Genomic DNA, 14,960 nt, shown 5'->3' on the forward strand with positions numbered 1-14,960 from the left:
GATGGTAGCTTCCTTCCCCCACCCGGCTGCTCCAGGGGAGGGATCTTACTCTGAACTTCCCTCCAGCCACCTCAGCATCGGAGCCAGGAGCACAGTAGGTGTTCAGGAAACAGCAACCCCCTTCCCCTCCTAGCGAGGTCCTTGAGGGCATCAACTATTTCTTTAAGTTCCTATGAGCCGGGGCACCTGCGTGGCTCAGTCAGTGAAGCATCTGCCTTCGGCTCAGGTCATGATCCCAGGGTCCTGGGATCGAGTCCTGCATAGTGCTCCCTGCTCAACGGGGAGTCTGCTTCTCCCTCTGCCTCACCCACCCCCACTCATGCTCTGTCTCTCTCACTCTCTCTCTCTCTCTCTCTCAAATAAGTAAATAAAATCTTCTCAAAAAAATAAATTCCTGTGAGCCCTCAGACACTAGCCTCAATTGGCTGTATACAGGTGGCCTGCAATAATGGCGCTGTGGCTCTCTGGGCCGTGTGACTCCATGTGTCTGTGGGCCCATCTACACACATTCAGCAGATCAGCAGTAAATGACAATTTGGTCTCTTGAGTTGTTTCATCTTGGCGTCTGTGGCCAGTTGGCACACACACAGTAGGACTGCACTAAACAGCAACATGGGCTCCGGGCGTGTGCACGCATAGGGCTGCCAGAAACAACAGCGGGGAGCCCTGTGTGCACACACTAGGGTGGCATTAAATGACAGCACGGGGCCTGGCACGCACACAGTAGGACCACCGTAAGCAGTGGCGCGGCTCCCCCTGCCGCCACTGGTGCCCTGGGGCCTGTCTACTGGGAAGACTGTGGGTTGGGCTGACCCGGGTGGCGTGAGAGGTAGCATGATTCGAGGGGATTCCCTGCTACTCACATAAGACAAGGTGCTGGCAGCCTGAGGAAGTCACGGGACACGAGACACGGACCGGGACACACACCAGGACGCGGCACATGGAACGTGGACAGACACACAGGTGAACTGGCGGTCTTGGGTGGTGGGTGGGGTGGGGAGACATGAGGGGCCGGGGAAGTTGGGGATGTGGAATAGGGTGGACTTGGGGGAACCATATCATCTGGGTTTGAGTCCTCTCTAGCCCTTCCTGGGTGTGTGACCTCCAACGGCCGACTCATGCCAGCCATGCCTGCCGTTTCTCATCTTTAACACGGGAGAACAACACCCACGCACTGGAGTGTTAAGTTCATGTAAGCAGAGAGACTGGTACCAGATAGATGCTCACTGGTGAAGGGAACTGGGAATCGTAGGTCCTTACATCAGGCCTGGCACATAGTAGGTGCTCAGGACTGTAAGCACCTACCGTGTGCCAGGTGCTGTTCTGAGGGCTAATGAAGCCATGAACTGGCCCTTGAATTTCCGTTTCCATCCTGCCTCCACTCCTAGCACTGTCTCAGGCACACAGTAGGTGTGCAGGTGGCATGGGCAGCCAAGAGAAGGCTCACAGTTATGGCTCTCCATAAGGAAGGCAGGGGCTATGGGGAAAAGCAGGGCCTTAGATGGAGGGGGCGATGCTGGTAGCAGGGTCCACAGCATGTCCCGGGACAGGGCACTTACCGGTACTCCTGGCTCCTTCCTGCCCTTTGGTGACGATGCCACGTGGGCGAGATACTGGATGACCTTCTTGGTGTTTTCTGTCTTCCCAGCCCCGGATTCCCCACTATGGGGGATACAAAGGGGAAGCAAAAGGGGTTGACAATGATGCCAGGTAAGACCTGCCCGTTCCAAGCAGAGCCACACACAGCCAGGACCCCACCTCCCCCAGGAAGTCCTTCAGGATTACTCACGTGCAGAGAATGGACTGATCTTCACGATCTGTAAGGGACAGAGGCCGACATGTCACCTGGAGGGTCTCTCTAGTGGGACCCTGACCTCTTACACCACACCCTTTCCAAACGGGTAAGGAAAAGTCTTTTGCCCCCCAAAAGGTGGTTGTTGTTGTTTTTGTTTTTGTTTAGATTTTATCTATTTATTTGAGAGACAGCATGAGTGGGGGGAGGACAGAGGGAGAGGGAAAAGCAGGGAGCCCGATGCAGGGCTTGATCCCAGGACCCCAGGATCATGACCTGAGCTGAAGGCAGATGCTTCACGGACTGAGCCCCCCAGGCGCCCCTCCCTCCAAAAGGGTTTTAACGTGTGATGCTCCTGGATTCTAACACCCCACCCACCCCAGCTTCTTGGTTGCTGTGTGACGCTGGCAAAGTAGCTCTCCCTCTCTCAGCCTGTTTCCTCACCTGTAAAATGGAGCCGAAAAACTCCCAACTGAACAGAATGTAATTCATTCAACAAACTTCCATGTGAGCCCCTCCTGCGCACCACCTCATGCTGGGTGTGTGAGATGCAAAGACAGGAGAGCAAGGTCCTGGCCCCCAAGGCTCAGCCGTTGGCACAAAACAGGCCACAATACAGTAGTGACGGTGACGGGCGGTCCGTCGGTGGGTCTCTGCCCAGCAGAGAGCACAGCGTGGTTCGCGCCATTTCCCCAGCACTCGCCCTGCGTCTGACACGACTGATTACCGACTAAGTGCCATCTCCTAGGACGGTGGGAAATGGCAAAGTCCCTGCCTTCACGGAGCTTCTGCTTGAGTTGGGGGACAAAAAGCACATAAGGTAAAACCGAAGATGATTTGACAGTTGTCAGTGTCTGCAGACATTTCTGGTTTGGTTGTTGCAACCGGAAGGTCCTACAAGTTTCTACTGAGAAGAGCTCAGTAGGTAGGATGCTGACCATCCTACCATGCATGGGATACCCTATATCCTCCAGCCCCAAATGCCAACAGAGCCGGGATTAAGAAGCCCTGGTGTAACGTAATAAGACTGAGGGGTGGAGGGCCAGGAAGGCTTCCCAGAAGAGGTGATGTTTCAGCTCAGCCTTAAAGGATGAGGAAGGAGAGAAAGAGCATTCCAGGCAGAGGACACAGCCAGTGCAAAGGCCCTGTGGTGAGACCAAGAGACAGAAAGGAGGCCAGAGAGGCTGGGGGACAGGGCAGAGCTGGAGATTGTGCTGATGGGTTTGGAGGCCATGACTGAAAGATCTGGATAGTCTGGGGGGCACGTAGGTGGCTCAGTTGGTTAAGCGTCCGATTCTTGATTTCGGCTCAGGTCATGGATTCGGGGTTGTGAAATCGAGCCCCGTGTCGGGCTCCATGCTCAGTGGGGAGTCTGCTTGAGATTCTCTCTCTCCCTCTGCCCTTCCCCCTGCCCCTCAAATAAATAAATAAATCATTTAAAAAAATCAGGATAGCTTTTAAATGGGGCAGGAGGGCTCCAGGCAGGTGGTTTTAAGCCAAAGGGAGAGATGCATTCAGCCTGGTTTGGGAGCCATCTGGATGTGAGTTCAAGGCCCAGCCTCCCCTCTGCCTTGCTTTGTGAACTTGGGCCAGTCTCTAAGATGCTCTGTGCCTCAGTTTCCCCGTTTCAAAAACACGGCTCAAACAGCCCTTACCTCACAGGGCTGTAGTCAGAACTCAGAGAGAACATCCAAAAAAGTTTTTATATACTAGTTAGTACATAATGCTGTTTTGTGGCCTGTTTTCTATGGGGGGCTGAGCCCTGGGGTCTGGGATCTTGCTCTCGCATCTTTGAATTTCTCACACCCAGCACAAAGTGGCACACATAGTAGGGACTCAAATTGTAGTTAGCCGAACGAATCACGTTCTGTTCAGCTAGGGTTTATCGTCTCCATTTTACAGGTGAGGAAAGAGACTCAGAGAGGGACAGTTGCTCTGCTAGGGCCGCACAGAGAGCAAGAGGCTGAGCTGGGGTGGGGTACTAGAACCAGGTGAGTCACACAGCAAAACCCACGACACCCAGCCCAGGGTGAGGATGTGACACACAGTGTGACCTACATACAGGGAGGCGGAGGGCAGGAGCCCTGGGTTCCAGACCCACCTCGGCCACCTACCCACCAGTGGGACTGTAGGCAATGATGGGAATGATTGTTCTGTGCCTCAGTTTCCCCATCTGGAAAGCAGGGATAACAAGCACACCTACTCTATGGGGTGGCTCATTATGAGGTTAAACGTGTCAATCCACGAAAAGTGCTCGGCCCAGAGCAGCCCCTCACCCCTGCTTTATTGTTTGTTTGTTCGTTTACTCATACCTAAGGTATAATAACTAACATATAATAATGGATAAAAATTATTATAAAAATAAGTATATAACAAATCAGATTATATAACCAAAGGAAAGAGGTGTCACCAATGATCAAATATAAATTTACAATGTGAACATGAAAACGTTGCCTAGAAACGTGTCCTACTGCATAATGAGGGTATACGATATATTGGATATTATACCAGTGGTTCTCAAACTCGGTGCCGGCATCAGGAGCCCCAGAGGGAGCCCGGGGATCTTGTGAAACCCCCAGAGTTTCTCTGACTTCGCAGGTCTGGAGTGGGGCCCAGGTTTGCACTTGGGACAAGTTTCCAGGTGACGTTAATGCACCCCACACTCAGAACCACCGCATTTTCTGTTATAAATGCATCATTATAACCCACCATAGAACCATAGCATATGATATGCGATATAAGTGTAATACACACCATATACATCTACTGCTGCATACTATTGCACGTCATATGATAGTAAGACATAAAGGTTAAAATATTTAATATGCATTTAATATAAACCAAATATTAAAATCGACATGGAATAATTTACAATGATTACAGTATGTATAGTACATGTGAATTATGTCATTTTCCTGGACATCCTTGTACAACCTGCCCAACCGTACACAGTAACCCCACACTGCCCACCATCGAAGGGACTAACGTTAATTCCGTGACGATGTGGATCACGTCAACAATGTAAATATTGAATGAACGAACACTAAGAATGGCTATCTCAAGAGAAAATTTTACAGAAGCCTCGTACCAACTGGCTCCCAGATGATACTGTTGAGAGAAGGGGTGAACAAAGAGACAAGTAAAAAGGGACCTGACTGGTAGGACCCAGAACTTATCCACTCAGCCCTCCATTTGTGCTTCCTTCTGCCCCATGAGAAAGCCTCAGGGTCTGAAATTCTTGACCTGTCATCTTATCCTGACCCCCAGACCAGGCTCCCCCTTGAAGAGACATGCCCAGCAGTCCCAGACCCACACTCACCCTGGAGCATGCTTCGGTAGGCCCCCTCGGTCACCGCATACACGTGAGGTGGCACTTCATGGCGCTTCTTGCCCCGGTACATCTCCACGATGGCCTCCGTATAGATTGGAAGCTGCTTGTATGGATTGATGACCACACAGAAAAGGCCAGAGTATGTCTGCAGCAGGCAAAAAAAGGGGAGGGCCTCAGGTGTCTGGCTGAGGCCCAGGGGACAGCGTGGGACTGCCCTGTACAGCTGGGCAGGTTGTGCACTGCACAAGGACATCCATCAGAGGGGCTGCCATTCATATCATGACAATGTAGATTTGAACATTTTTTACAAAGCCTTTCAGGCTGATGGTAGAAGAGAATCTTTCCAAATTGCACAAGGTGCTGTATGGATAAGGATTCACCCTGAGAGAGAATGCGGCCTTTGCAGCCAGCCAGACTTGGGTCACAGTCCACTACCACCTGGATGCACACACATAGAAGATGACCATGTGCGAGCTCATCGGCTGCAGCACCCTTTGTAATGGCAGAAGTCGGGAAATGACCTGCATACATGTTCTCACAACGGATTCCTACAATACTCGCGGTGTATGGATAGAGAATTATCTTCAAAGCATTATCCAATAAAGAACCCAAGATGAGGACTGTTTGCACTGAAAGAGGAGGAATAGTTACATTTGTATGTACTTATTCGAATATACATAAAACATCATGAGATATCACAGTATCTGGCCCTGAAACGTGACAGGAACAAGTCTGTGGTTTCTACTGAAAACAGACTCGTGGGCCCCACTTACACTCTCAGGGGAGGGAATGCTACAGTTTAGGATCAAGGGGCGTGAAAATAAAGATGCAATTTTTCTTGCATCCAAGTTCACGGACTTCCCGAATTCGTGCCCACACCCGATGGGCCCCGGGGTTCAGCTCACACAGAGGCACCGGAGCCACAGAGAGGCAGTGAGGATTGCTAGAAAGCTAGCTGGTCACCCAGCTAAACCACCCCAGAGAGCTCCCCGGCTGAGCTGGCCGGAATTAGCTAGCGAAACCAACCAGAGAGGTATGTGCTTAGTGGCCTCGCTAGTAAACAATTAAACCGCTTAGCTAATCGGCCGGCCAGCCAGCTCCTTAGTGGGTTAGTAGTAGGGCTGCTTTAAGCTCCCCAGACAGCTTGCGCTTCTCAAGCTGAGCAGGGTGTGGCCACCATGGGCTGCCCGGCTCCCAGGTGCCAACCTTTTAACAGTGGGAGGGTGGGTGGCCAGCCGGGAGCAGAACAACCGGTTTGCTGGGTGTCTGCCTTCCCTGCCTTGAAGAGCGGCTCCCCGAAGCTCCCGGCTGGCAGAGGGCGGGGCAGCCGGACCACATTCCCTGGGAGGGTATCTCATGGCTGCTGGCGCCCGGGCCCCCACTCCTGGCTGGCGGAGGAACCCACTCCCCACGCCACCCTCCCACCTCAGCCCCCTCCCGCCAGCCACACCTTGTTGCCAGGACGACACCACCCCCCCCCCCCCATGGCAACCTGAACTGGCTGCCAAGGCCAGGGAGCAAAGGGCAGAGGCTGGTGTGCGCAGACAGGGCTGGGGACACCTGAGTCGAGGGGGCAGAGCTGGGGACACCCGGTTGGAAGGGTCTGGAGCGGTTGCCCAGCCCTCGGGGCTCCGAAGCCGACCAGCCCAGTGACTCTCTCCACAGTCTCGGTTTCCTCCCCACCTCATTACAGAGGCTCTGGGGATTAAGGGAGATAATGAATAAAAACCAGCCAGCCCAAGGCGGGGCCATAAAAGGCACTCCAAGTGTTGGTCCCAAGACTCTCCTGTTACCGATCCCACCTGGGAGCTAAGAGCTCACTCAGACCTCAAAGCCATGTCATCCTGGGTTTCCAGTTGTGTGACTCGCACAAGGCATTTGCCCTCCCTGAGCCTCAGTCCCCAGCCCCAGAAAATGGGCTTTTAATCCTGACCACCTAAAAAGATTCTGAGCATGGCGTGTGCTCAACAGATGGGTTCCCTTCTTGCCCAAAGCATCCGGGCAAAGGGACTGAGACCCTCAGGGACTCCAGGCCAAATAGCGTGTTAGTGGCAGAAACTGGGTTTCTGGAGCCCCAGATACCACCCGCCCCCCTCCGGAACTTTCCACCATCACCAGTCAGCCAGTCAAACATCTACAAGGCACAGGCCGCAGACAAGCAGGGGTGGAGCCTGATCACACGTCTGACACCTTCTGGCTGGTGGCTGCAGCAAGCATCCTGAACTTTCTGATCTCACGTTCTCATCGAACGGGGACGGGAACAGCACTTCCACATAGGGTGGAACCATCCACAGGTTCATCTTGCACCTGTGGGTCCCGGAAAGGGCCCTGGAACACTGTGCGTGCTTAATACGTTCGTTGTTAACTACCGCGGGGCCGGTGGCTTCCCCTCTCGGAAGTGGGGGAATAGCTGGTAATTCCTACCTCGCAGCCGTGTGCAGAGAGGGGGGTCAGCAAGATCACATCAGAAGGTCTAGAACAGCAGCCGACAGAGAAAGCAGGCACTCACCAAGTGCTAATGGTTATTAGTAAGGCCCAATTAGCTTCCCGTCTAGTCTTCTGGAATCTTCCATCTCGCTTCCATTGGTGAGATCCAGGGGAGTGGCTTGGGCCGAGGCCTCTTTCCCAGGGTTTGCAAAAGCAAGCGAGGACTCAGCAGGGACCCAGTGCGGCCTGGAGAACGTTGCCAACCCCATCCGGGGTCAGGCAGCCCTCAATTCCAATCCCACAATGGCCACCTCAGGCTGAGGGGCTCTGAGCCAGCCACTGGCCCTCACAGCCTTGGTCTCCTCCTTCCCAAATGGGAGTCAGACTTCATAAAAATATTCTGAGCTTGGGATCTGTGACCCTTAACAGGGTGGATATTAGGGCCACTCTGTTTATTTTTGTATTTCGATCTCTCATCACTGAGTTAAATGTTCTTTTATTACTCCCATTAAAGTTTTGTCATTTTTTTTTTTTTTCAAATATCAAACCAGCACTTTTCCTTTGAGGGTGTTAGCTAGGTATTTCAAGATTTTTCTTGGGGGGCCAGCACAAGGCGGTGAGACCCCAGCCCTCTAAGCTGCTGTTTGGAGTGCGATTCTGTGGCCAGCTGCCTGCGTTCAAATCCCGCCCGAACTCTTTCCTATCCGTGTGACCAGGGATCCAAGTCACTTCACATTTCTGAACATCAGGTGATCACAACCGTCCCCGGCCCAGAGGTGCGCGGATAACCCACACTCAGCACTCAGAACAGCGCTGGGCACGTGGTAAGTGCCCAATAAATATTTGCTAGGCACCATTATTATTATTTTTCATTACTATTGTCGACATGCTTTGCCGATCTCTTTAATCCTGTTTGCTCTAATAACGCTCTGGCTGCCCATTAGAACCACCCTGGAAGCTTATTAAAAATACCATTGTCCATGTCACAGCCCCGGAAAGCCTGATTTAAGCAGGGTAGGGTGGGGCTCAGGGGCGAATACTTTCCAAAAAAATTCCCCAGGTTATTGTAACTTGCAAAGACGGGCTTACGAACCACAGCCCTCCCTACTCCACCTGTTTGCTGTAAAGATTAAATAATGTGAGAGAGACTCAACACTCAACAGGCACGAGGCCACCAGAGTCAACCTCACTATCACCAATCCCATCTTCATCTTGAGAGGCCCCAAAGCAGAGGGACGGTGCCTGCAGCTAGATGACCCAGGTCCCCTAAGTCCCCCCGGGTGACCCTGGTCAAGGAACTTGACCTCTCTGGGCCTCTGTGTTTGTTCAGTCTGTAAAATGGGGACAGAATGCTTTATAATTGGGAAAGTGTATTGAGACAATACATTTAAGAGTACCTAGTGCCTGCTTAAAAAATGTCAGTGTTTATTGTTATGAAATCTCTCCGGGCCTCAGTTTCCTTTTGGATAAAACGGAGCTAATAATAGGCTCTGCTTTGTGTACAGCGAGAGGAAGTGAATGAATATATGGGGAAGGGCATTTAGCACAGAGCCTGGTGTGCAGTTTTCCATACTCGGTGGCTGTCATTAATTTTTACGACAGACCCATGTCCCTTTCTCAAAACCCTTTGATGTGTTCTATTTGAGAATTCGGAATTTTTTAGACTTTAGGAAAAATAATAAGGTGCACGGCATCTACCGTATAATATTCCGGGACACCCCCAACGGGGTCTGCGGCCGTTCTGGCAACCCAATAATTCGTAATTTGGCAACTACGTGTAGGAATAGTCACACGACGCGGGATCCCGAGCAGAAATGGCCTCACGCTACTCAAATTGGGGGCTGAGACCCAGCTCCCCACCCCGGGGCCATGCCCTCCCGGCTGGCGGCCACTTACGTAGATGAGGCCCGAGTAGTATCGCTCGCGGAGATTGTGCAGCACGGACGCCTCGTTGAGGCAGGTGAGCTCGGCCATGTCCTCGGCCTTGCTGAACTTGGGCGGGTTCATGCGCTGGATCTGGTCCCGCGGCAGCCGCAGCCTCCGCCCGCTCTCGGCCAGCTCCACCTCGGCCTCCTCCTCGTCCTCGTCCCGCAGGGCCGCCGCCTCGAACCCGTGCAGCTCTGAGGGCACCCACACCAGGCGACGCGCCGTCCACTCCACCTGCGGCGAGGTGCCGGCGCCCCCTGGCGAGCCACCCACGCCCGGCCCACTGGGCGCGAACAGGTATGGCTGGGCGGCCTCCGGCACTGGGCCGGGCCTGGGGGCCGCCTTCCGCCCGGGCACGGACAAGGTCACTGCCGCCATGGTCTGCAGGGGAGAGAAGGCTGGAGGTCAGGTGGGTCTCTGCCCCAGCCCAGATCCTCCCCCATCCAGGCAGTTCCCTACTGCCTTTCTTCATCAGACCTCGTTTTACACATCTGTAAAATGGGCCCACAGATCTCCTTTATGAATTTCATTCATTCATTCATTCATTCATTCAATAACTATCTAATAAGCCTGGCCGGGCGGGCACCCTTCAAGGCATTAGCCATACAGCCAAGAAGTGAGCAACGGATCCCCCTGCCTACATAAGGCTTTTGCATTCCAGCCCAGTGCTGTCCAGTATGGGAGCCGCTGCTCCATATGGCTACTGGGCACTTGAAATGGAGAATCCAAACTGAGACGGGATTCTAAGTACAAGATACATGCCAGATTTCAAAGACTTGGTACAACAAAAAACCCATTAGTATTTTTTATATTTGATGACTGATACATTGCAATGATAGTTACTCTGAATACACTAGGTTAAATAAAATACATCATTAACATTAACGACACTTGTTCCTTTTTTTTCCATTTTTAATGTGGCAACTACAACATTGTAAATTACATATCTGGCTTGCATTATATTCCTACTGGATAGCGATGCTCTAATCCCAGGAGACAGATAAAAAGATAAATGAGTAAATTATATAGTATATGTGATAAATGCCAAGGAGAAAAAGAAAGCAGGGAACAGGGGATGTTAGGATGGAGGGGTGCTGCAGTTTTAATTGAGATGGCCAGGCAAGGCCTCTCTGATGTGGTATCTGAATAAAGACCTGAGGGAGATGAAGGGAGGGAGCCATGGGAATGTTGAGTGGTAAAGCTTTCCAGGCTGGGAGAAGAGCCAGTGCAAAGGCCCTGAGGCAGGAGTGTGCCTGTGTTGTCTGAGGCATTGTGAGAAACCAGTGTGGCTGGAGCCGAGTAAACAAGGGGAGAAGGTGGTAGGTGAAGTAGGATCGGGCACCAAGAGGGCCAGACTGGGTCATGACGATGACCTCAGCCTCTTAAATGTGAGCCCTAGGATTCTGTCAATCTGTCACTCAGTTCCCCAACCACTTCTGGTCTACCCCACAGCTGCAGAACAGACTCGAATCTCAAGCCTTAGGTATCAGTTCCTTCCTTCCCTGCAACCCGGCTTCCTTTTCTTTATGATGGGGAGAGCGGCCCCATTCATTTACTTCTGCATTCACTCAACATTCCATGAGGTTGTTCACATGCCAGGCTCTGCCTGGAGTGAGTCTGGGGACCCCGAGATACTTCAGATGGGGCCCCACCTTGAGGAGCTCCTGGTCTGGGGGTGATCCAGCTCTAGTCTCAGTCGGCCACAACCCAGTGTGACCCGTGCGCTGTAATGGAGACACTGGGTGAGGCAGAATGTGCTAGACCCCTCCCCGCCTTCAAAGGGCCCCTAAACCAGCAGCGAATAGCCCAGAGCAATTTCAGGGCAGCCTAAGCACCAGTCAGGAAAAATGTCCTCCCTGTCCCTCACTGTGCCCTGTTCCCGAAGAAGTCTGCCTCTGTTCTCTCCCTCCACCAAACATCCACACCAGTCCCAGGAATACCCAAATATTTGTCTCCCCCACGTCAATGTTTCTGCCTCTGCCCTCCAGGCCCCCCACCTCCAACACAGCCCTGGAGAAGTCTCTCCAAACACCCAGCCCCTCTTGAGGCATCCCCATATCTGGTCCCATCAGGCTCTTCCCTCAGAGCCTCTCCCACCTGGAAACTTGGCTCCAGACCACACATCCCACTTCCACCCAGACCCCCTACACAGGCCCCAGCACCAGCAGCCCTTGGTCCTGGTGCTCTCAGGCCTCAAACGGATGGCTCCTGCCCTCAAGCAGCAGGGTTCTCCCCCCCACTCCCCCCCCCCCCCCCACTTCCCAGGCTCCCAATTGCCAAGGCTAACCCCCGGCCTCCAGTGTGGCCCTGATCCACCCAGAGCCAAGCCCCATCCCTGGGACTTTGTCCCTACTCTCACCCTACCCCACCCCACCCACTTCCCCCTCCAGGCCTCGGCCTTTGACCAGGAAAGGTTTGGGAGTTTTTGCAATCATCCGGTCCTATTCCTCCCCTCCCTAGAGCCAGGAGTCTGAGCCCCCAGTCCCTCCTCCCTTGGACCCATGAGCCCAGGGGCCCCTCACCTCACAGCAGCCCGGCTAGAGGTGAGGATGATGGGACATCCAAATCCTGAGGACTGACAGCAGCCCTGATGGGGCGGGCCTGCAGGCCTTGGCTCCAAATGGCTGAGCCCCTCCGGCAGCCCCGCCCTCCTTAGCCGGCAGGAACACCTCTGCCTGGGCTCATTACTGTCACCAGGGCAGGTGCTTTCACCTGCCCTGGGAGGGGCAGAGACTGCTGGGCTGGAAAAGGAAAAGGAGCCAGGGATCCGCCCCTGGGGCAGGGGCCGGGCCCTTGGCATCCAGCCCTCTGACCTCAGCCTAGTGCTAGTAATCACCAGTCCCCTCGGTGGCCAGACCCGGAAATCTGGGCCCCCAGCCCCCTCCTCCCTTGGACCTAGGAGTCCAGGCCCCCAGCCCCTCCTCCCTCAGACCCAGGAATCCGGGTCCGCAGCCCCCTCCTTCCTCAAGATCAGGAGTCCGGACCCCCAGACCCAGTGTCCTGGCCCCAGTGCCTTTGTCCCTCAAGACCTAGAAGTCCAGGCTCCTAGTACTGTCCTCACTCAGACCTGGGATTCCTGGCCCCCAACTCCCCTCCTCAGATCCAGGAATCCGAGCGCCCAACCCCCATTTCCCCCGAGACCCAAGCGCCCTATGGCCGCCCCCTCAACCCGCGAATCCTCGGGGCTACCTGGGGCCGCCGGCCGGTGCGGGAATCGGGAAGATGGGGAGGGGGCACGGGAATCTCCTAGCCGATTGAGATCTCAGGTGCGACTACCTCCGCGGTCCAGCGCGGGGCGGGGCCACGTCGCGTCACCCGGAGGGAGCCCGGCTCTGATGTCACCCAGCACCTGCCCGGCTCGGGGAAGGGGGCGGGTCCTGGAGCTGCAAGGCCCTTCACAAGCGGATGGAGGGATGGGGTGGGGGGGGGTAGGAGGAAGGCGGGGATGAGTCTGTTGCCAGGTGGGCCGCATCGGCGGCGGCGGCAGCACCAGGTGCCCCTCCTCCTTTTCCTGGCAAGCAAAAGTCAAGGACCCGCGCAGCGCTGAGGGCTGAGGACTCCGGGGTTCGAATCCCGCTCAAACTTTCTGGGCCTCAGCTTTCCTCTGCGTGAATTGGGGCCAGTGAAATGAATAAGATGATGTGGGAGAAAAAAAGCCCCCAGCCCAGTGCTTAAACAAGCAGTGTCTCACGACGTCATTTGATCTTTCTGAACCTCAGTTTCCCCAACCTCGGAAATAGGACAACACAATCCACAGGAGTAGTAGGAGGACCGAAGAAGGCCACAAAGCGTTATTCTCCGGAGCTTCAGTCGTCCCATGGTTGGAATGAAGACTGAGTAGGGTAAGCGCACCTACTCCTTGCCGGTGCTTTTCTACTCTTGGAACAGCTCTCCGGGTTTCAATTCACAGAATGATCTCAAAACCCAAAATGATAGGGACGATCAGCATTTCCAATTGTCCAACGGGGAAAGCGAGGCACAGAGAGGGTAAGCAATGCGCTGAAAGTCACACAGTCGGTAAGAGGGAGAGCTGGGATTCAACTCATACCGTCTTCTGTCATTCTAAAGAGGGATTTGGGGTACTGGGTACTCAAAGGGATTAATTTCCTCTTCCTCGTTGGTTAACTCTCTCGAACCTGCTTCCCCACCTACACCATAGGATCACAGCTGTCCTTAGGGGACTACTGTGAGATTAAAAAGGTTAAGGGACCCAGCACACAGCTGGTCTCCAAGGTGTTATTCGCAACACCGTCTCCCTGCAGTCACTGCCTCTGTCCAGCCTCAGTTTTCCCCTCCCTGTAAAATGGGTACGATATAACCCACCTCGAGTTAATATAATTAAAGTATTTAGTTGTAAAAATATAAACGCCGGAGTACATAATAAGCGCTCAAATATGTCTTTCCCTACCCTTCTTTCTCTGTCAGTCGTGACCCGTGTCTCTGGTCTGCGATTTTTACACGTGAGAACAGAGACACGTTATCTGGAGGCGGAGGACCGAACGCGATGACTCAGGTATTAGAGCGTCCAAGGTCCCAAAACGAGCCTCAGTTTCCCCGTCTGCGGAATAGGCCCGGGACCTCCAGCTAGGACCCCGACCCGGCCTAACACACAGTAGGAACTCGAGCTGGGGGTGGGGAGTGTAGACGCCCCGCCTCGCCCCCCCCCCACTGCCGTCCCGCTGCGAGCCCAAGGTGAGTGGCCGCGTCACCGCTTCTCCCCCGCCGCCCGCGCCGGCCTTCGGGGCCCCTATCCGAAGCCCCTAGGCTCCAGCCTCCCCGGGCCCAGTCCCGCTCCGCCGCCTCCGGCGGGCAGCGGGCCCCGGGCACTCACCGGCTTCCAGGGCCGTCCCGAGGCTTCGGCCTGGGGAGAAAGAGGGGCGGGCCCGCCAGGAAGGCCCCGCCCACACGAGCGCGGCAGGGGCCAATCGGCGCCCGCTGCGACAAGCTACGGCCCCGCCCTTGGGAGAGGCGCCCGCCAATCAAGAGGAGCGGCTGGCGGACCGGGCCAATGAGAAGTTGTCGGAGTGTGCCAGCCGTGGGAAAAGAACGGCGCCCGAGTGCGGAGCCAGGCGGCGCGGTCGAGGGCAGGACCCCAGGCCTGACGGGCAGGGAAGGCGACCAATGGCGAGCTGCGGGGGGCGGCCGGGGGCGGGAGGCCCAAGGGACACGGGTGAATGCGCCGCTTTGTGAGCGTTGCATGAATGGGGGCCTTTGTGAGGACCGGCGTGGGGGGGGGGGGCTGGAGGCCGGAATGCCTGGGTCCCCCGGGAGCCGGCGGGCAGGAGAGACAGGAGAGAGAATTCACTTTTGTGGAACGCCAACCGCGTACCAGGCACTCTCCCAGGCTCTCACCCACCAGGGAGGTGTGGGCGATACCGTCAGTAATAATAATGATCATTTATTGAGTGCCCAATGTATGCCAGAAGCTGTGCTAAGCGCTTTACCTGCATGATCTCATTTAATCCTTACAACTACCCCTTGGAA

The 14,960-nt window shown here is 54.6% G+C and overlaps 1 protein-coding gene across 5 annotated transcripts in view; it reads right to left on the minus strand.

The window, feature by feature from the left end:
* MYH14 (myosin heavy chain 14) overlaps positions 1-14,960 on the minus strand; it is a 92,509-nt gene that overhangs the window by 65,220 nt on the left and 12,329 nt on the right. The window contains exons 1-6 of one of the 5 annotated variants that reach the window (XM_048223870.2): positions 14,308-14,356; positions 9,447-9,857; positions 5,112-5,268; positions 1,790-1,817; positions 1,560-1,662; positions 864-884 (exon numbers count right to left, since the gene is read on the minus strand). In XM_048223870.2, coding sequence (XP_048079827.1) covers positions 864-884; positions 1,560-1,662; positions 1,790-1,817; positions 5,112-5,268; positions 9,447-9,854 — 717 coding nt within the window. In that variant the 5' untranslated portion in view covers positions 9,855-9,857; positions 14,308-14,356. Of the gene's footprint in view, positions 1-863; positions 885-1,559; positions 1,663-1,789; positions 1,818-5,111; positions 5,269-9,446; positions 9,858-11,998; positions 12,107-12,665; positions 12,790-14,307; positions 14,357-14,960 lie in introns of those variants that run through there. The other 4 variants (XM_048223871.2, XM_048223872.2, XM_057314589.1 and 1 more) reach the window with 4 other exon arrangements.

Source organism: Ursus arctos, unplaced genomic scaffold (assembly GCF_023065955.2).
Source record: "Ursus arctos isolate Adak ecotype North America unplaced genomic scaffold, UrsArc2.0 scaffold_19, whole genome shotgun sequence".
Taxonomy (NCBI): Eukaryota; Metazoa; Chordata; class Mammalia; order Carnivora; family Ursidae; genus Ursus; species Ursus arctos.